The 20,826-nt window shown below is 41.9% G+C and overlaps 2 protein-coding genes across 2 annotated transcripts; one reads left to right on the top strand and one right to left on the bottom strand.

The window, feature by feature from the left end:
• The first annotated feature begins 276 nt into the window (after positions 1-276).
• On the top strand, positions 277-10,682 carry PLAT (plasminogen activator, tissue). Its single transcript, XM_009866395.1, has 14 exons — positions 277-343; positions 2,436-2,534; positions 3,547-3,586; positions 3,996-4,127; positions 4,534-4,647; positions 5,005-5,179; positions 5,742-5,833; positions 6,095-6,269; positions 6,605-6,690; positions 7,102-7,297; positions 7,783-7,919; positions 8,004-8,144; positions 9,552-9,700; positions 10,518-10,682. Exons 2-14 carry the CDS (start codon positions 2,457-2,459, stop codon positions 10,674-10,676), a joined length of 1,674 nt encoding a protein of 557 aa, XP_009864697.1. The 5' UTR covers positions 277-343; positions 2,436-2,456; the 3' UTR covers positions 10,677-10,682.
• A 3,737-nt stretch (positions 10,683-14,419) lies between these two features.
• Positions 14,420-19,188, bottom strand: LOC104268496 (AP-3 complex subunit mu-2; the record flags this gene model as incomplete). Its single annotated transcript, XM_009866396.1, has 7 exons — positions 14,420-14,892; positions 15,055-15,199; positions 16,043-16,250; positions 17,117-17,250; positions 17,770-17,855; positions 18,356-18,493; positions 19,017-19,188. Coding segments are annotated over 7 exons (984 nt in total), but the record flags the coding sequence as incomplete, so codon positions are not given.
• Between the last annotated feature and the right edge of the window lie 1,638 nt (positions 19,189-20,826).

Below are 20,826 nucleotides of genomic sequence, written 5' to 3'. Positions count from 1 at the left end.
TCTGACTGGAAGAGCGAAAAAAACCAAAACAAAGGGGCTGATAAGTTCAGCGTGCTCCGCTCACTTCAGCAAGCAAGCTGTCCTCCTGTCAGGCACGGACTGGCTCCCCAGCAGTCCGGACAGCAGCCATCCTGTCCTGGATCACCCCAGATCCTCGGGAAGGAAGGGGGTGGGAGTGGGAAAGCACGTCCGACTGCCCTCGGGAGTCTCCACCCCCGCAAGCCAAGTTTTGAGTAGGAGGGGAGCTGTTCGGAGAGGTCGGAACAGAGACGCCCAAACCGCAAACCCAGACTCCTCAGGCAAGGGAATCTTCAGCAGAATACAGAAGAGAAAAAGCAAAAAGGTAGGAACAGCTCTGCACCTGTCTCCAAAAGTACATTTCCCGTTTTCAACATCAATGGCATTGTCGTTAAATACTATTAAATATTATTATTTAATAAATCTCACTGAAGCACCATGGTAGTTAACCAAGCTATTGCCTTTCAGCTTTTGAGGAGATTCATAACGCTGGGTAAAGCTGCTAGTTTTCAGTTGTTTCAAGAAAGCTTCAGCTATTCCAGGGCTGACAGCCTCAGGCTCTGACCAGTTAGCAGGGAGGAGTTTCTTGCACAAAGAACATTACAGAAAGAACTTTAAAAGAAGGAGGAGTTATGAACAAATGACTTGATGGTAAGCAGAGACCCAGAGAGCTAGCTGTGAAAGGATATTTTACTGTTTTCCTGGGAGGCGATCAGACTACCTCTCATCCCAGGCTCCCAAACTGGGATGACAAAGGGACAAAGAGGAGGAGGGTGGGTCTTCCTCAGTTCTGCCTAAAGACACTTTTCAGCAAGGGGGAAAAAAACCAAACATGTTGCTTAATTTCAGCAGTAAAATTTTCTATATGCTCAAGCCTACGACAGGAGCGTGGAACCTGCTGGCCTAAACCAGCCGGCGCTTATACAAGGTGCTTGCTTCAGTGAGAGAAATCATTTTTCCTCTTTTGCCAGGAAACAAAATGGGGGAAGGGAAACCAGGGCACAAGAGGGTAGCATCCTCACTGCTGTCAGTGGCTGCAGAAATAGAAATTCATGTTTCTGTCAAGAAACTTGCCTGCTCAAGGCCAGATAAATAAATTTTGGTGCAGAAAGAAAAATACACAGATGCATCACAGGACCCAGATGTCCTTCCTAGAACTATATGTGGCCAGGTCAGTACAGCAATTTCACCAGGCAGGAAATTAACTACTGATGAGTGGAGAATGAAATAGATTTTCAAAGCAAATGAGATGGAGGCAGAAGTCCAGATTCATCCTTAACCCCAGCCACACCAGCGATCTTCAACCAGCGATCTCCTTCATTGGAGGTTCTCTCCCAAGACTACTGCTGTAGGAGGTCAGAGCCTGAGGCTGTCAGCCCTGGAATAGCTGAAGCTTTCTTGAAACAACTGAAAACTAGCAGCTTTACCCAGCGTTATGAATCTCCTCAAAAGCTGAAAGGCAATAGGTTGGTTAACTACCATGATGCTTCATGTGTGATGTAAGAGGGATTTCTCTGAAGTGTAAAGCTGCTGAAGGGATCAGAGGGAATAAGACATAGTTGTGACTGCATAGAAGTGACGAACAGAAAGATTCTGCAACAAATTAATGAGAACACGAGACCAAAAATTAGCCTGCCAGCCAATTGCCATGCTCCTTCTTTTTAGCAAAAGCATATGACAATAGTAGAAACTGAAAGGTCAGCCTAAAGTTAAGCCAGGCCTAAAATGAGAAGCTGTAGAAATACTGAAAATCAAAGACATAGCAGTGCTGTCCTCACCTATCATCATTCAAAGTCTCCTTGCTGATGCATCCTCTACACAAGACTTCGCTCTCACTCTCACTGAAGTAAGCAGTCTATGCAGAAAATGCAAATCCTTTTAAGCCACTATTATCATAGACTGACCTTTCAGCAGATTTTTGTGCCCTGGCAGAATATCTCTTAGGGAGGTTTCAGTGACCTAAATCTCAGTTAACACTTTCCAGTGTTATACTCCTTCATTAGTTAAGTCTCTCTCTCTCTAATAATGCACACAATATGGTTGGCTTCCAGCAACCTTGGGAAAAATAACTTGAAACTTAGTTCCACCAGTGTGATTCCCCAGGAGACACTCTCAGAAATACCTCCAGACCTAGAAGGGTGTGTTTTAGGTTATCGTGTTTCTAAGTTTATAAAGCAAATGCACATCTCTGTCCAGCCTGGCAGATTCCCCTGTCCAGGGACACCAGATCAGCTAGACTAGATAACTGATAACTGCAGAAAATGTGTGTTAATGTAAAAAAAAGAGTTTTCATAATTTAAAACATTTTCATGACTGAAAACATTTTCATAATTTAAAACAAATCTTACAACCTTGAATTCCGTTCACACTTCAAAATGCCTTTGTTCAACGTATTATTTTTCCTTTTGTTTCTGTAGATAACTTGAGATTTGGAAGTGATGTGGAAAACACTTAGAATGGAAGGCAAACTCCCATGTCTTCTGCTGGTAGGAGCAATCATGACTGCTCAGTGCCAGGTAAGAGGGTAATGCATCAAATAATGTTCTTGCCGTCCTTCTGCATTTTCAGCAGCACTTCCTTACCATTGACTCCAGCATCAGACAGAATGAGAATCGGGTTATATCACTAGAAATCAGAAGAAAGCAAGCCTTGCAAAGCAGTCCGTCTCTAAGTTGGGATTTCCAGTAATGTGTTTTCCTGGCTGGTGTTTATTTCAGTGAGCAAATCTTCTCCAGATCTTCTTAGTGTTTCTGTTCACTATCACCTTTCACTGCTACTAAGAGGTCCATTGTGATCACCCTTTAATTTTCTTTCTGTTGTCATCACCTTCACCATTACTCTCACTTACACATGGACATTGATAGATCCCATGTACCTTCACTTTAAGCTTCACATTGCACAGCTTGAGTAAACCCTATACAATTCTAAATGTTTAGTCTCTTTCTCAAAAAATTGCTATCCCAGCCTTCCTCTTTCTTTTTACATTATTCTTTCTCTTGTGGCCTGACCAAAGAAGCTTTCTAAATTGGTTTCTTCCTTTAAAACTTTGTCCAGAATATTTACTTGGCTGCAGGAGACGTATGTCTTGAAGGTAATCAAGCTACAAAGGCTTATGGGGAAACTGCATGTCAATGAGCAAAAATAACTCTTTGTTCACATTTATCGCTTTGAAATTTATTTGCTTGTCAGCAGAAAGCTGACAACCTTTAGTGAGCACTTGCAATGCCCCAAGAGCACGTAATCATTGCATGCATGATGCAAGTAGAGCACATCCCAAGTTCACGTCACTCGCATAACAAGCCGTCACCTGGTAATCTGTGGCAACAGAATGATTTACAGTTCTTGGTACCCATGGTGAGGTAAGAAAGGCACTTTTCACCATACTATCTGACAAGAAGTGCAGACAGTTGCTCACCGCTCCCCTGATTTACAGGACCTCAAGAAGAGGACTGGCTCTTTGAAGTCACTTTTTCTCTCAGATTTCTTAAGAGAGCAGTTACTCACAGAATTAATCTTCATTGCTTGCAGGGCTTACGCATGCGTTTCAGACGGGGAGCCAGATCTAGAGGTAAGCCAGGCAAACTAGTTGTGTTACCTGGAGTTTTATGAACACAAGGAGAGAAAGGAGATGATGCTGAGGGAACAAAGCCTGAAAATTCTTTGTCATGATTATCTGGATGAGAGATTCAGAAGGCAAACTACTAGACTGTTAACACCATCCACAACTGAAAGAACGAAGTTTTCTGCTTCCTCTGCTCTTCTTCAAAGAAAAAGTGGCTTTCAGTAGTGGAACAGTACATCTCTCTTAGCAGTGATAGAGATGGGACCACTGTGGTCTGAGAAGGAAAAAGGGCAGCCTGTTAGACGTATGCTCCCATCCCGGATACTTTTCTCCTGGAAGGAGAAAGGAGTTCTTTCGCTCAGCCAGGTGGTTTTCCCCAAATCTCTAAAAGAGGATTTCCTTTTTCCAATTACAGCCATTTGCACAGACAATTCATCAGGAAAAATTTACCAGCACAGGGGGACCTGGCTGAGGCTCTCAGGGAGCAGAATAGAATACTGTAGGTGTGACAGTGGTCGGAGTCAATGTCACACTGTGCCTGTCAGAGGTGAGTATGAAGAAGAAAGAGAGAAAGGAAATGGTGGGAGATGAGAGACTGGCCATCTAATCATCTTAAAGAACTTGACTGTCAGGGAAGGAGTTATCACACAGAAAATTTGCCTTAAAATAGAGTAGGATAGAAATGAAAAAACTAATATAAACTGACTCAGACAGGGCTAAGTGGGAGTGGGCAGGGGGCTGAGGAAGGCTCGTAATAGTGTAGGTGGAGAGAATGGAAAAAAGGAAGTCTGTTTTAGAATCGTAGAATCATAGAATGGCATAGGGTAGGCAGGGAAAAATAGAACAGGCTAAAGCTAAAGGAAACTGTCAGGAGGGGAAAGATGGGTATACATTGACAGCTTTTTACTTCTGTGAAATCTAACAGTATATACTGGCTTTTGTTTATTCCACAGCCTGTACTAGAAATAAATGCTACAACGGGGGCCAATGCTCTCAGGCATATTATTCTCCACAGCTCTTCATGTGCCAGTGCCACCAAGGTTTCTCTGGGAAGCAGTGTGAAATAGGCAAGTATGGCAATTACTTTGAACAGTGATACTGGTTTTAGCCGTTCAGTGCAGAAGGATGAGGTACCCAGACGCTGCTGCTGTATATTGAGCTCTCTGTTAAGTTGCCTCTTTTTATTCTAAAGCAAATACTGTAAAGAAGTTTTAAGAAAGACACCTAGGCTGTTCTCAGTGTCTCTGAACACTCATAACTTTTGGAGCTGAAGATCTTTGTGTAAACTTACAGTCCACCTGGGAAGGCATTTTCAAGAATTTATTAGACAATCCATGTAAGAGCCAAGTTTAAACAGAAGAGACTGGGGAAGCAGAGTTTTTACATGCTGTCCTTAAAGTAACATTTTGTTCCCTTTTGTTCAGATACTGAAGTTAAGTGCTACAAAGATGCTGGAGTAACATACAGGGGCACATGGAGCATGACAGAGAGTGGAAACGAATGTTTAAATTGGAATAGCAATGGCTTGATGGACCGGACGTACAATGGCCAAAGAGAAGATGCTGCTGAGCTGGGGTTGGGCAATCACAACTATTGCAGGTGAGGGGCTGATGATACGCAGGTCAGAGCCACAGGAATCAACCCATGTTAAGAGCTTGGAGTAAAGGAGTGGGTGTTTGCGACAGTATAATACAAAGCAGAAAACACTCTGCTTGGTGCAGGTATGGTGTGCAGCCCATCAGCAGCAATGGCAACTTCTATAGACTGAACTTAAGATCTGTCTAGAACTGGATGCTTATGACGGACTAAAAAATGCATACACCTCTTGCCCCACAGTCTTTCCCTTGTCCCTTCTCAGTGCCTAAAACTTTCTCTGTAAGCCAGTTTCTTGCAGTTCCAGGTCCGGCTCAAAACTCTAAAAATGTAGTGCTTCCTGCACATGAACTGCACAAACAGGCTGTCCACTCCTGATAGCTGCTGGCTGTCTTACCCTCACCTCCACATACTCCACAATTTTATAATTAAAATAGAAATCCAAATAACTTCTAATGATTCAGTCCACTTCTTCACTGCAGAGCAGGATTAGGTTACCAAACTAGTCACAGACATGAGACTAAAAATAATAGCTTTATAATGATGTATAATTTTATAACTCTTTCAGAAACCCAGATGAGGATTCCAGACCTTGGTGCTATATCTATAAAGGGGGAAAGTACATCTGGGAACACTGCAGTGTGCCCTCCTGTTCAAAAGGTACATGCAGGGGGACACTGAATGGACTTTAGAGGTTCCATGAGCCCCTGCATATTAGAATGTTTCTCTGGGGACTTGTGCTATTTCTGTAACCTCAAAAGTTGAGACTCTCATGTTAAACTGTGTTTAAGCTTTTAATATTTAAGACACTGGGAGACTAAGATAAATGTAGCTAATATATAGATGCCTTGACAGAAATCCCAGTTAGAAACAGCTGGCGGCTTCAAATTCATCAGTTAACATGCAACTTTCTTATTGAAGTTAGGAACATGAACTGCAAATCTGGAAGAGGCACAGACTACCGAGGCAGCCACAGTGTCACTAGCTCTGGAGCTGCCTGTTTGAGGTGGAATTCTCGAATCCTTGTCAACAAGTTATATACCGCCTGGAGAAGAGATGCTTACCATCTGGGTCTTGGTAGTCATAATTTCTGCCGGTATGTACTCAGTTATAGAATTAAAAAAAAAAACCACCAAACTTCTTTGTGGCACTCTTGAGGAAGGGCTCTAGTCTTTTATGTGGGTTATTAAAGCACAGGAAATACATTACTGATAGGAATGAAGCTCACTTATCGATAGTCATTTTATTCCACTTGACCTATCTATGCTTCTCTAACATCAGACTCCATAAATACAAATTCCACATATGCCCTTAGGGCCCTCTGTATCTCTAGAAAAATCAAAGTCTTGAGCCACTCTGCCACCTTTAGGTCTCCCCAAACTCCCTGCCGATCTGATAATACAAATAGTTCTTCTCTTTTCTGTGCTGCAGGAATCCTGACAATGACAGCAAGCCGTGGTGCCACGTACTGAAAGGAAATCAGCTCACATGGGAGTACTGCAGTGTGCCTACTTGTTGTAAGAATCCTATCCTAGCACTCCTGATTCTTCTCGTTCTTTGAGGCATTACTGTTCTGCACGTTATTTGTATTAAACTCAAGCTTCTTACAGTAAAATAAGACCTGGGGGGAAATAAAAGCGCTTTTTGGAGTAGAAAGATACTGTGGCTCCACTTTCAGAGAAGTGCCTTTTTCTCTGCCAGAAGGGAAGATTACTGAAAAGGAGGACAAAAAAAGGCAGGGTTTCCCTACTGTATTTTTCAGATTGGAATACAAGTTTCCCGGGAAACAGGAATGAGTCAGATACTAAACAGTTCACGCCAGGCTGCCTCAGCACACACTGATGACTAACAGGCTCTTAACCCAAACTCAGAGACTTAAACTCAGAGTGCCCGAACAAAAAGCCTGTTTCTGGGTTTGTCATCCACAGCCACCTGTGGCTTACGGCAGCGCCGAGTCCGCCAGTACAGGATGAAAGGTGGCTCCTCTGCAGGCATTGCAGCTCACCCATGGCAAGCTGCCATCTTTGTGAAGTATCGCCGAGCACCTGGAGAGCACTTCCTCTGTGGAGGAGTTCTGATCAGTTCCTGCTGGGTTTTGTCAGCTGCTCACTGTTTTGAGGAAGGGTAAGTTGAGGATTCGGTACTGTCTGGGGAAAAAAAATCTGGAAAATGGAAGCATCCAGTATAGCCTTACTGGAAGGGTAAAATATTTGAAAAAAAGCTCTTTATCCTAGCAAGTCATTCTGCGCTGAAGATCATAGAACTAACTGTGCTGAGCATTACAGGCAGGCATTTATTGGTCAGACAAGCAGTACAGCAGTAAGTATCGCAGCAGAATATCAAATAGCTGAAGAACAAAGTTGTCAACACAGATGCAGAGCCATCTGAAGATTGGCAACAGCAAGGGGCTGGCAGAGGAGCCTTGCCATGATGGCTGTAACAATTCATGCAAAAACGAAGGCAAGTAGGTCTTTTGAGGCCAAACCTCCTGGGTAACGAAATAGTAATAGTGCCAAAATAAGAAAAGCAGAAGCTCCAGCAGCACATCTTTGAAGGAAGGGTCCACTTCAGTTAACTTGGGAAGAAAGTAAGAGTCTCTTGTTCTTCAGCTTTAGTACAAATCAGCTGAAGATTGTGCTGGGTAGGACTTCCCGAGCAACTCCCGAGGAAAACGAACAGAAGTTTCAAGTGAAGAACTATATTGTGCATCAGAGATTTGACTCAGAAAATTTCGACAATGATATTGGTAAGAACTTTTCTGACCTCGTGACAAGAAAGGTCATGATTGACTCAAGTGTGTCATTAATGAAGATTTTTTTCCCCTCTTCAGCTCTGTTGCAGTTGAACTCAAATGCAGAAGGCTGTGCTATTGAAACAGACACTGTCCGTGCTGCCTGCCTCCCTACACCAGAACTGCAGCTCCCTGACTGGGCTGAATGTGAGATCTCTGGTTACGGCAGAAATGAAGAATGTAAGTAGAAGATGCATGTCTACCGTGTCCAAAGTTTGTGTCCTCTGCCCTCAGAGAATTCAAGCGTTTATCATGGCTTAATGTATCACCCTCTGAATTATTATTAGAGGCTTGCAGTACTACAAAACGTATGTGTAAGTGGGAGATACACAAAAGCCAAGTTTTGCTGTTATTTCATTCATCTGTATTCTGTTAGCTGCATGGGCTAGTAGAGTCTCTGTTGATACTCTCCAACAGCAGAAACATAAAAAGTGGCTCAATGGATAAGGTAGGAAAACAAAAAATTTGCAATCAGGGCTGCCACCTTTCTGTTATACTGCATACATGTAGGTATTATCATTTTCACAGAAATTCCCTTCTGTCAGGATTTAATATACTATACAATTACACATAGTTGCATTATTTTAAGAGCTACGTTGCCTGTGCAGTGATCTACAACAAACAGGAATAAATCCTATCTGAAAGTATGCCCAGGTTGACCTATATTTGAAACAAAACAAACAAACAAACACCAGCTCTTATTTTACTGGCACTTTCTACTGATTTATTTTTATTCTCTAACTTGTAAACTCTTTGAGACAGACACTGTGAAGCATCCACCATAACAAGACCTAATCATGATTTAAACCCTACAGTTTTCGGAACAGACTTGAAGATTTAACATACAGGTGTGGCATAAAGTGGTTTTAATACACTTGTAAAGCTAGTTCTCAGCATTGCACACAGGGAGTACAGGATAAACTCTGTGAAACTCTATGATGCCTGCCTACCTCATTTTGTTACTTTCTCTCTTTGAGAGGGAAAGGATGCTGCAACTGTAATTTAAAAGTAGACTGAAAAACAACAATTCTGCCAACTTTCAGCTTTGCAGGAAGCTATGCAGGAGAATAAATCCAATACCCAGAACAAACAAAAACTGCCCTTTCATTCCAACGTAACACAAGTGTACATTCCTATCTAGTTACTCAGTATTGTGTACAAGGCATCTGATTTTTGTTAGCGCAAGTCTATTACTAAAAAGTCAGGATCCCTTTTCATACAGTTAGTGATTTTCATAGGCACTGACTGCGACTTCAGTTGGATTGATATAACTGTGCAAAGATGCCTTAGCCATTTAAGAAACGCATGAGTCTTGAATTTGGAGCTTACAAAAATCTCTTTAAACTTGCTAAGGAAGCAATATTTTCTCTCAACTAGATTTAAGCCGTTCTCACTAGCAACGCAGAACCCCAAGAATTAAAAAAGACCCTTTGGCAATGAAATACTCGTTTAGCCACTACCACCCACCTCAGCTACTTCTGTTTACTCTCGCATAAACTACAGAAACTTAACTGCATTTTGCTTTAATATATATACACACACATACAGAGACATATATACGTATTTATATTGCCTTTTTTCTTCCAGTTTCTCCATTCTATTCAGAGCGCCTGAGGGAAGGCCATGTCAGACTGTTTCCAGCCAGTCGGTGCACAACACAGCATCTAGACAACCGGACAGTTACAGACAATATGTTATGTGCAGGAGACACGAGGAACCTTGATGATGCCTGTAAGGTAAACATGATTCTGTTCCTCTTTCCTTTCTAGGTCTGTCTGACCTAATCAAACGAAAAGCTTCAGAAAATGGTTTAAAGACATTCTGTGTTTGGCTGCCTCAGAGTTCTAGTAGACTTTTACTGAACGGGACTGTAGGCTTCTCTGTCAGTTTTCCTGCCCTCCCCCTCATAGCTGGGAAAGCAGGCCATGCTTAACCAAGCAAAGCAGAACAATACAGACTGAAAATCCCAAATATAGGAAATGGCACAAAACTGAGCAGGAAACTCCACCTCAGAAGCATTTCACGAGAATGCAAAACACTCAGCAGGAGGTTCTGTCAGGGAAAGGGGGTGCCAACGTACTGAAAAGCAAAGAAGAAAAAAGGCCAAAAAATGCAGAACAAGCAGCTGTGAAGTGAGGAAAAATGGAGGGCACACATTCAATCCACCTCCCTTTCATTTAAACAGCTCTTTAATGATTTTGCTTTACTGTTACACAGAGCAGTATAAAACACCCTGGATCTTTATAGCTTGAATAACAGCATTCTTTTTTTTTTGTTGTTCTTACCAGCAACTCATCTAAATTTCATTAATGAGCACCAAAGTTAGATGCTTTAGTGTTAGATCTTGTTGGCTCACTCCCTGTGAGGGGAGCATGGAAGGGAGCCTGGAACACAAAATTGGCTTATGTCAAAGTGCTGTTACTAAGAGCGCTTGTTTTGTGTACATACTGCACAGGGTAGTTCTGTAGACACTAGTGCACCACGAAAGCCATGTGGGGAAAAAACCAAACAAACAAAAAAGGAGATTGTTACTAACCTGCTACTTCTCTGTAGGGTGACTCTGGAGGGCCTCTGGTCTGTATGAAGGATGATCGTATGTATCTAATTGGAATTATCAGCTGGGGAATAGGCTGTGGCCGCAAAGACACACCTGGCGTTTATACAAATGTGAGTCGTTATCTTGACTGGATCCAGGACAACATGAAACCCTGAGCAAGAAAAAGCTTATGGCCATGCCCTTGCGGCTTCCTTCTGGGTGCTTTAAGGATGCTGGCAGGGCTTCCTGCTAGTCCAGATGCTTATGACTCTAGGTACAAGGGGAAGACAATCTGCAATGTGTGGGAAGGGCACATACTCAAATTACTCTCCTTACTACAGGAAGCTAACGCTCCTTCGTCCCCACATCCCCAAGCCTCCTCCTTGCATCAGGTCATGTGAAAAAAACCCTCCCTCTTTAGCACAGCAGGGCAAAACAAAGGACAAGTGTAACAGTAGCAGTTTTAGATGCCTGCAAGACTTACACCCACAAGTAGAGATCCAAATGTCATAAGGCTGCATTTGTGCTTTAACAGAAGACAGGACAGGTATAACCAAGTCACCGTGAACTAGAATCTCAGTAATCGAGCATCACTTAACTTGCATTGCAGTTGCCATATTACATTAAGTGGTATCTACGCGTGTCTTAAGAGTTAAGTATTTTTAAGAGATTCCCTTCTTGTCCAATTGATTTATAAAGTAAAAGGAAGAAGGTGTGACTACTGTTTTACAAAGGGACAAAATTATATTGAGGCTACAGAAGTTCAGCTTTAGTATCAGTCAGGCATTGCAGCTAGAAAACTAGTCTGTTGCATTCAGGAAATTTAAAACATAAAATGTTTACTCTAACTGCTTCAAGAAGCTCTCCGATGATCTACGAGCACAGCTTTTCATCAAAATATAATAAGTGAGTACAGAAAAGAAATTTGGTAAGGACGCCCATTACTTTCTCAAATGGATTTTGTAAATGACAACTTTATAAATGGTCTTAAGTCTTTCTAGCCAGCAGCTTAGAATATGACCTCAAAGAGTTCTTCTCCAGTGTCGTTGGAGAAGCAGTGGTGTAAGAAGTCCAGTTAGCTTCAGCAATAAGTCCCATATTCCAGCCAGTGGAAGGGGTAAAAAAAATCCCAAGATACCTATCAGAAGAGGGTCACAGTTAAGGTTTTTCAGCATGATTGTTTTGTTGTTGTTAGTTGTACTTTATTAAATATTAACTTTGAGAAAAAGACAAATTAATTTCCATTCCTCTCCCTTGAACCCAGTGCCTTGCTTTTCTGGCATTCACAAGCCTGTTAAATATTTGCAACCTGTATAATGCTCAAAACTGTTCCAATGACTAACACAGGTAAGCGTCCTCAGGAACACAACTTTTGTTCCACAATTCAAACACTCTTTTAAATACATTATTTGAGCTCAATGTGATCGAACAACCACGAATAAAATGTAACTGAACCACACCTGATACTGGTATCTTTTTAAAATACCTTTTAGCAAAATTATCTTTTAGCAAAATGCACTCTACAGAAATCTAAACTGCAGAGAATACATTCACATCAAAGCCATTAGCACCTCCTTGGAGATACCCTTACAAGAAACACTGAAGATGACAAGAGATGGCAAGCATTAGCTGCCATGTCTGCACTGGCGGTTTCCTTCCATCCTGGTCTGTCTTCTGTGAGGTCTTCTCTGCAGCTGACTTACAGAAGGGCCCAGAATCAACTCCAATTTTTTCCAAGTGCTTTTTTATCTCTTGTTTTGTAACAGATCCTTAATCTGGAAGATTTACCAAATCCCAGTCCACCTAGAATTTATCTTCTCCAGCCTTACTTTAACTGCTTGCATTTCATCTCTCAAAAGTTGCTGCCACCTAGCTCAGTGCATTTAGCTGCATTTCTCTGGCTTGCTTACCCATTACATCCTTCTCTAACAAAAATCCCCAAGATGGTTTCCATCTGTACGATACCAACTTTTCCTCTTCTTACCCTGTTTATGTCCACTTACCTTCTTCCAGCACATGGTAGCACCATCTCGAGACAAGGTCTAAGAAAATGACTGCCATCTGCTTGCTTCGTTTTGTAGCTGACATTGTCATGTTCAAGTTCTTTCAGAACCTGAGTCAACATCAGCATTTACTGTAACTGAAGTACACAGCTACACCTCACATTTCCCCAGAGCTCGTATCATCTACCCAGCTGTCTCACTGATGTTGCTCCCTTCTGCCCTGCTTCATCTTTCATAGGAACTTGCAGCCACCTCAGACTGATGGAGAAAGCCTGTCACAAGGGCTAGGCACCCTTATGCATAAGAAGCCTTTCAGGATCTTGACTAACATAGATCACTTCAGCAGAAAATAAAAGAACAAAAGCCACAAAGCCAAAGGACATTATCAGTACTTGAGCAGCAGGAAAGTGAAGAGATATTTCATTGTCTTCATAATTAAAACATGGCCCTTAGCCTGCTACCCAAAACTCTACCTAGTGAACAAAGATGGTTCAGCTGCATTCCTAAAGACAGTTTCTCTGGGGTTCTAGGAAAAGCTCCACACTCCTTTTGAGAAACACTAAGAAAAATTAACAAGTAATTAATTTTAACTTTTTAAACAGTGCCTTAGTCCCAAGTGCACAATCCCAACCGCATGAAGACATTTATTTCCCTAAGGCACCCACTATCCAACTGGCAAAATTTACCTTTCTCCTCAAATAGAATCATTAAGATTGGACAAGACCTCTAAGATCATGGAGTCCAACTGTATTTCTTGTAAAGCCCATAAAAATGAAATTACACAAATGACACGTAAAACTGAATTTTATTGATGCCCTTGCTGAAGGCTGTATTTGCACAAAAAACATGATCAGCAGTAAGGACAGCTGCTGTGGCATTTATTAGTTGAAATTCCACAAGCAAAATGACACTCATCCACTGCAAATATCCATCACATGCAAACCACAATGTATGTTATCCGTTATTTAGGGTCACTTTGCTTAGTTCGCAAGCATGAACTGTATATGCTGGACTCCCACAGCCACCTGTAGTCACCTGTGCAGGAGCTTAGGGACCAGTTCTGCTACCACAGAAAACACTGGCATCCAGTGGCCAAAGAGCACATTACAGACAATATGGAACGGTACAGATGACACTCTTTTCATCTTTATTCTGTACAGAGAGATGCAGCACAGACTAGAATGGGCAGATGTAGCAACAGTTCCTGCAGAAGAGATGATCCCAGGTGAAAAATCTAGCATAGGCTTAAATCCATTTGCACAGCAGCTGATTGATACAGGAACTGAAATGAGGTAGGACAGCCAGACACACTACAAAGGTACCAGGACACAATTAAAGACATCAGTGAGCAGGAGAACAGCAGTATCACCTTCATTTGTAACAGGCAGGAAGACACAAAAAGAGGTTTCAACAAGTGACTAGGATAGTGATCATCTTTATTCAGCCACAGCTTAAGTTTCCATCAGAGTGCTGTGTCTCCCCACAAAAATTCTCCTGCCATTTTGTCTCTTCCATGACTCTCCAAAGAAGCTAGGAGAATTCGTACCTTCAGATATTGACAAAGTGACAAGCAGAATTACATTCACCTGTCACCAACCATCAGTTAGAAGATCGCATGTGTTACAGTCAGCCCATCGCAGGATGTAATATGAAGATTTGGATGGATTTCCAGTCTGTCTCCAGAGAATGGATACTTGATGACCCAAGATGGCTTATGAAATATCTAAAAGACCATCCACTTCTTCCCCTTCTCCCTCTGTGGGAGGACAATCTACCTTTCCACTTCTTCCAGTTCCTTTGAGGCAGAATGGCTAGATGATCTCCCTGCCGCTGAGAACCATACAGCTCTCCACCCTAATGCCCAGTGATCGAGAAGGGCTGATGCTGGACCATCACACTGGAGTTGAAGTTTATGGAAATTCAACTTTGTATCACTCTACAAAGGGATAAATGCCAATCCAAATATAAGGAAGAGAAGTTACAAAAGGCAATAAATCCTGAGAATTTCATTTAAGACAGCAAAATGAAGATGATACAAGCTTACATAGCTGACTCACTAATCCCAAGGAAACTGAGCACCTCTCCCACCTGCCATTGTTCGAAATACTTCAGACTCAGCTAAGGATGAGATGGCTTCATCTCCTTACTTTTCCCTGCTCCCCAGCTCTCCTGCTAATGCTACTACAGGTAATGGAGCAACCCTAAACAGACAGATGGGGTAAGAGGCTGCATCCAACAGCCACGGACAGGAGAAACAGGAAAGTGCTCTTCCTCACTTTCAGGATCCTCTAGGTACGGACTTGGAACTTGCCAGCCTTAGTCATATATTTTATCCCCTTGAAGGGTTTGTACTTCTCCCCATACATGTCCAAGCGATTCACCTTGAGTCCTAAAGGCAAACAAACACAGCATAAGAACGACTGCTGCCACAAACAAAGCAGACCGGCCTTCACGATAAAGGAACAGAAGGCCTGCAGAGCTACTTCAGCTACATGCAGAGTGAGAACTGACAGCAAAGAATATTCAGCTTCTTTACCTGACAGTCACTTACCAGATATAGCCAGCTGCTGAATTTTAAACTGCAGGTTAATAGTGGGGTTTTCATCTGGTTTTGAAGTACCAGCTTGCAGACTCATGCTCCCCTTCAGGCTTGGCAGCTTCTGGGGGTTTATTTTTCCTACATCCCATGACAGCAACTTCAAGGAACAGAAAATGCATCAGTGAAACAGAAATGCTGTTACACCCTCCAGAGAAGAATCCCCCTTCCAATGACAGCTTTTAATGTTTCTTTATGGAAACGGTTTTTGTGTTAGTATCTTGCCTTTCATATTGGACAGAAACAGTATAGGCTTAAGAACAGCTATCTTGGACCTTTGCTTTCCCTCTGTCTTTCCATGAGGTTCCCCAAAAGCCTAACATGCATGGTATTTCCACTACTTGTGCTACAGGCCCCGCTTCTATGCGTCACAAGTGACAAAAATAATGTAGAATTGCCTTCTTTCCAAGAGGCTGAATCAGTGTTGCTGGAGGCTCTATTGTGGGTAAACCATCAAATTTAAAAAATGGTGAATTCTGGGGGTGGGGTGGTGTTGGGATTCAAACAACAAAACCAGAACTCCCCAAAACAAATCAAAACCCGCTAACCAACCCAAATCCTCTGTGTTTGCAAAAGAGCAAGTCTAATGTGCAGTATTAGGTAGGACAACTACGCAGATTTGCAAAGCATCCACCAGACTAATGCCTCATCATACAATAGCAGTTCTTGGAATTTTCGCATGCACCAAGCAACCAGAACTACAATCCACTCAGACTCTGGGTTATTTGTTGTGGGGATTAAGACAACTTCCAGTATAGAACTGTCCAGAAAAAGCTGTTGCGCCAAGAAAATACACTGCATTCAGAAAAGCCATGTTCAAGGAAATGTTCAAGTAAGCATGAACAGCTCAACTTCATTTGCTGAAAGGTAGAAGATATTTAAAAAAAAACCCCAAACAAAAAAACAAACCACAAAATCGTGTAATTTCTGTCTTTCCTCTCACCTTTGTAACTGGGTCAAAGACATGTGTTCCTTGAGTGGGTGTGAGAGTCATATTTAAGACACCTTTTGGCATCTGGCTAGTGACCATCACTCCCTCTACAGTCTTCCCCATAGTCTGCTTCGGCCCCACTGTGATCTCAAAACGTCCCAGTGAGCTGCTATCACGGAAACTGATGTTGTGTTTAACGTAGACAGGAATTGCCACAAGACTATAATAAAGACATAAACAGAAAGTCTTTGTCAATCTTTTGCCTTCATCTTTGCTTTTCCTGATGCAGGCCTTGCCTTCTACATTGAAAACATTGGAAGCCAATCTCCTTAAAAGAGAAGGAAATCCTAGGCTCCTTTGTTTGATCTAAGAGGAAAGTCAGAATCCTGTTCTCAAGTCTTAACTACACTTTTTGGAATCAAGCTTGCTGTATCGTAGCTTTCTACCTCTTTACAGGACAAGTAACTACATCCAATATAACAGGAGACTTGAGCAAAGGATGAGGAATGTTTTTGCATGTCACAACCAAGCTGGCAAGTAGATCCAGACAGTGCAGCAGCACTTGAACTTCACATTTGTGCTTTTGGTTGGATCTCCCACTCCCTTTCAGCTACTTGATTTATGTCTCACAAAGCCTAACAAAAAATGCTATAACACCTGTAACCCAAATCATTACCTGGTAAGCTGCTTCTAGAAAAAAGCACAAACAGCAGACTTGTAATTGGATTAAGAGATGTTAAAAAACCAACAAGATTACCAAACTATCTTGTTTCCTTCTAAATTTTTTTTATAAAAAATAGGAAATCAATAGCTTGTTTACTTCATACTGTCTAATTCTTTTCCACTCCAGTTTGTTCATGTTACTAGTCTTTGAAAAATGCTGGCTGACCAAAAAGAAATGACAGAATCACTGCTCTAAAAAACAAGGAGAAAACATCTGTTTTAAAAAAGGAAAAGTGCAAGTTACCATGTACCTCTACTTCATTTAGCACAACATGACACCTGATCTTTAAAAGTGGGTTTTTTTCCTTCCCTAGCCAGGGAGATCCAAATTACGTAATTCACAACACCACATTCATCACCTACTTCTGAGCACTGACATGGTAGGAGAGCAAGCGAAAATTTCCATCAGGTGGAATGAAGGAAAGTATTCTCTCTGACTCCCAGCGCTTAAAACGCACACATGGGTGAAAGCTGACATCATCCAATAACCGAGGGTTCTGAAATAAGAGAAAGTCGTGAGGTTAGTGAAGGCAGTACTACTTAAAATAACCTCTTCTCAATCTTCTATCCATGAAGGGCCTGTCATTCAACACACTCTGTCCATTGAAGGTATCTACATTCAGACATGTTAAACTATTTGATGCTGTTACATCTCTACAACAGCAGTACTCAATAACCTCTATTCTATTTTAGAGAATTTAGTCATATCAAATAATTACACTGGTGCATACTCATAAACAAGATGTCCCTTTAGATATCTGTCTAAAGCACCACTGTATCTCAGTAACTTAGTCGTAACTCACATAAGCAGTAATTTCAACAAAGAAGCTGAAAATAAAATGTTTAGTCTCAACTGAAGTTCACAGTGGGTTTCCATTGCAAGTTCTTTCTCTCTTTGTCTGGCATACCCAGCTTATGATCTACAGGAATCCATTGGTGTGAGACTGAGATCCTAGTAGGAGGGCTAGGAAACTCTTTTAAAAATGTTTAAGTAAAGATACATCCTTGAGCTTTACCATAAAGGAGAGTGTAAGGTCCGGCATCCCAGTCAGCTTGACACAAGCATCAATCACTCCTTGGATTTCAGCAGTAATTGTGGAACCTGCAACAATAAAGTAAATGCGGGAGGTTAAGTAAACCTGTTCAAAAAAATCCCAATGTGGAAACACTATCAATGGAGAGGAAGGAAATTTATTGTCCTTATGAAATGTCATGGCTTATTATGTTGCCCACTCAACATTTTTCTCATTCCCTAAGACTTCTAGAGAAGATGCATAAAAATAAGAATCACTGACACCGGCAATGTCCGTTTCATGGCCAATGACAATAGCTCCCAACTCTACAAAGACTAAGGAGACAGCGCTATGCACAATTTCCACTCATCTTCTATTTTCTCAACATCAAATTGCTTACAAGATCACAGGAACACGGACAAGTAAGAACCTCGGTACCTCTCCAAAATTTTTGATTGAATAGCACCTACAAGTTGACAACATTTAAGAATAGGAATAGAGCTCCCTGCTCCTCTTTGAAAACCTAAATCTCTCTTCAGATACTATCAGGACAAGTTACTCTCATCTTGGCCAGACACAGCTTCCATACCTGATTTGTCAATGATTGCATCTATCTCCTCAATCACATCAAAATATGCCTCATTATTGGTATATTTTACACCAGTACGTCTCCAAGGCACCACTGATAGTTGTCCAGTAGGAAGCTGGTCACCCACATTAGTGCTTCCTGGAAAAAGAAAGACAATCAGAGCAACCACAAAAGTCAAACAATGCTCCAGAACAAGTCCTTGGCCTCATATCACTTAATTCCTCTTTCTCTTTGTAGCAACAATTACTATTCCAGACTCCCTGATGTATTCTACAGTTTACATCTCCCTTACATCCAAGTCTAAAATATGCCAGAATGGCATGGGAAAAAGTAACTAAAAAAACAAAACAAAAAGCCACCCAAACAAAACCAACTAACACCACCAAACTAACTCATCCAGGAAGTCCCGTTATGGCTGTAACTGGAAATCTAATCTGTCTGTTTCAGTTTAAAAAAAAATAAATAAAAATGTGCAGGTGGTTCTGGAACTGAAAGGAACCTCAAAGCAAAGCACTAGCACGGGGCTCCTTAAAATATACCTACCCTGAGGTTTAGAATGGTATGGGACAACAGAAACTTCCTTTACCCCTGTCCTAATTTACTTATGCAGGAATACTGCCATATGGCCTCCCCAGTTTATCTACTTTTTGTTTCCCTGTACCTGTGATGGTGTTGACAACTGTTCGCAGGATAGTGGGAGGTTTTATCAGTTCCTTAAGAATATTAGACTCTGTTGCCAATGGAAAGCCATTGTCCAGCATCTCCTCCAGCACCTCATAAACCACCACAACGTTGTCCTTGATCATCACCTCTGAACATACACCAAAATAATCCTGTGCAAAAAGAATAATTACTCAACAATGTCTGAAAGAGAGTCTTAGTGATCATTCAGTTCAGTGTCCTCCCACACAGAAATAAATCAGGCCCCTTGATGGAGGAGATGAAACAACACTGAAATTCCTTGTACTAATACAAGCACATCAGACAAACTGACCACTCCAACATACAGGCACAACTCTAAGCACGCATCTGCCACTGCCCCAGCAAGCTGGCAAACCACCACATCGTCGTACACTCTTACTTCCTTTATAAATAAGATTCTCTTTGGTAGCTAAGAGATTTTTTTAATTAGCACTTGAAAGTGGCTCAGTTGCAAACAAATTAAGCAGCAACATTAACAGGAAGAACTTAGTTCCTGCAGCCACTACTGACTTGCACGTAGTGACGTCTTTTGTTAGACTCTGGTATTATATATCCTTCCTCAGCTGCCCTAGTCTTTACTGACACTACTCTCAGTATTTTAACTGTGCAGCACTGCTGTTTAAGGACTTCAACCTTTCCTCACCAAAGCTTTTCATTTACTTTTGTTATAATGCTCACATACATATAGGCAATGATAAAATTATTAACTTAAATTCTGTACTTAAAAAAAATTCTAAATTTTGTACTTTAAAAAGTGCAGAATTTAGATTTTTTTTCTATATGGAATATAGTTGAAGTACAGCTTCAAACTCTCTTCATACTCTGCCCAAGTCCACATCTGTGTAATAAGAAAACATTTCTGAAGTCATATCAGACATACCAGATTTTAACATACGGCTAAACCAGTGAAGACACACTCAAGCCTCATACCTTTCACAAAAAACAAGACCTAAGTGACTGACACGGTACATTCTTGGCCCAAACACGCCCCTGAACTCCTCAAGACAGAACTCAGCCCACACTCTCACTCTGATTGGCACCTGGAAGCAAAAGCTCACATGACACTCATTTGAACAAGCCCCATTTCCTGTACTCTGGTAGGATGCTGGTCACAAGACATTTCAAATCCAGACTACACAATCCTGTTGTTGGCAGGCGGAAGACACACATCCTCACTACTTCCCTAAGCTGACCAGCTGTCAGGTCAGCCATAGCACAGAGGACTGGCTGCTCTGGGGCAACTCCTGAGACTCAGGCTTCTTTAGGAAGCAAATATGGTTCCAAAAAATAACATTTGATGCAACCACGTAGGGGAGTTGTGATTAATTGACTGAAGTGTGTGGTTATAAATTGCAAAAACTCCTTGTGAGAATAAGGCCAGCTTGGTCTTAGTTCATAGCTCCTAGAAGAGACAAGTCTGCAAAACAGAAGTGTAAATCCTGGAAGGTCCTTCCTGTGAGCACGGGCTGATCCCGAATCCATCGCCATCCTAGGCAGGAAGTTCCCAGCCACCGTGAGCCCTCCAGACGCACTCCAGATCCTCGCAGGTGCAGGATTAGAATTAAGATACAGGAAGAAGAGAAAACTCACTGCTGCTAATGTGAAGGGCTCCCTTTTCTCCTCCACACGCCGTTCTCCTTTACGACACGGCAGTGATGCGAGGCTCTGCCTCTCCCAACCTGCCTGGCACACCCCATACGCCCCGGCACACCCCACAAGTCCTGGCACACCTGGCACATCCCGCAAGTCCTGGCACACCTGGCACGTCC

Source organism: Apaloderma vittatum, unplaced genomic scaffold (genome assembly GCF_000703405.1).
Source record: "Apaloderma vittatum isolate BGI_N311 unplaced genomic scaffold, ASM70340v1 scaffold32683, whole genome shotgun sequence".
NCBI classification, from domain to species: domain Eukaryota; kingdom Metazoa; phylum Chordata; class Aves; order Trogoniformes; family Trogonidae; genus Apaloderma; species Apaloderma vittatum.
Note: the sequence above shows the minus strand (reverse complement) of the source record. Positions and strands in the feature narration are given on the sequence as shown.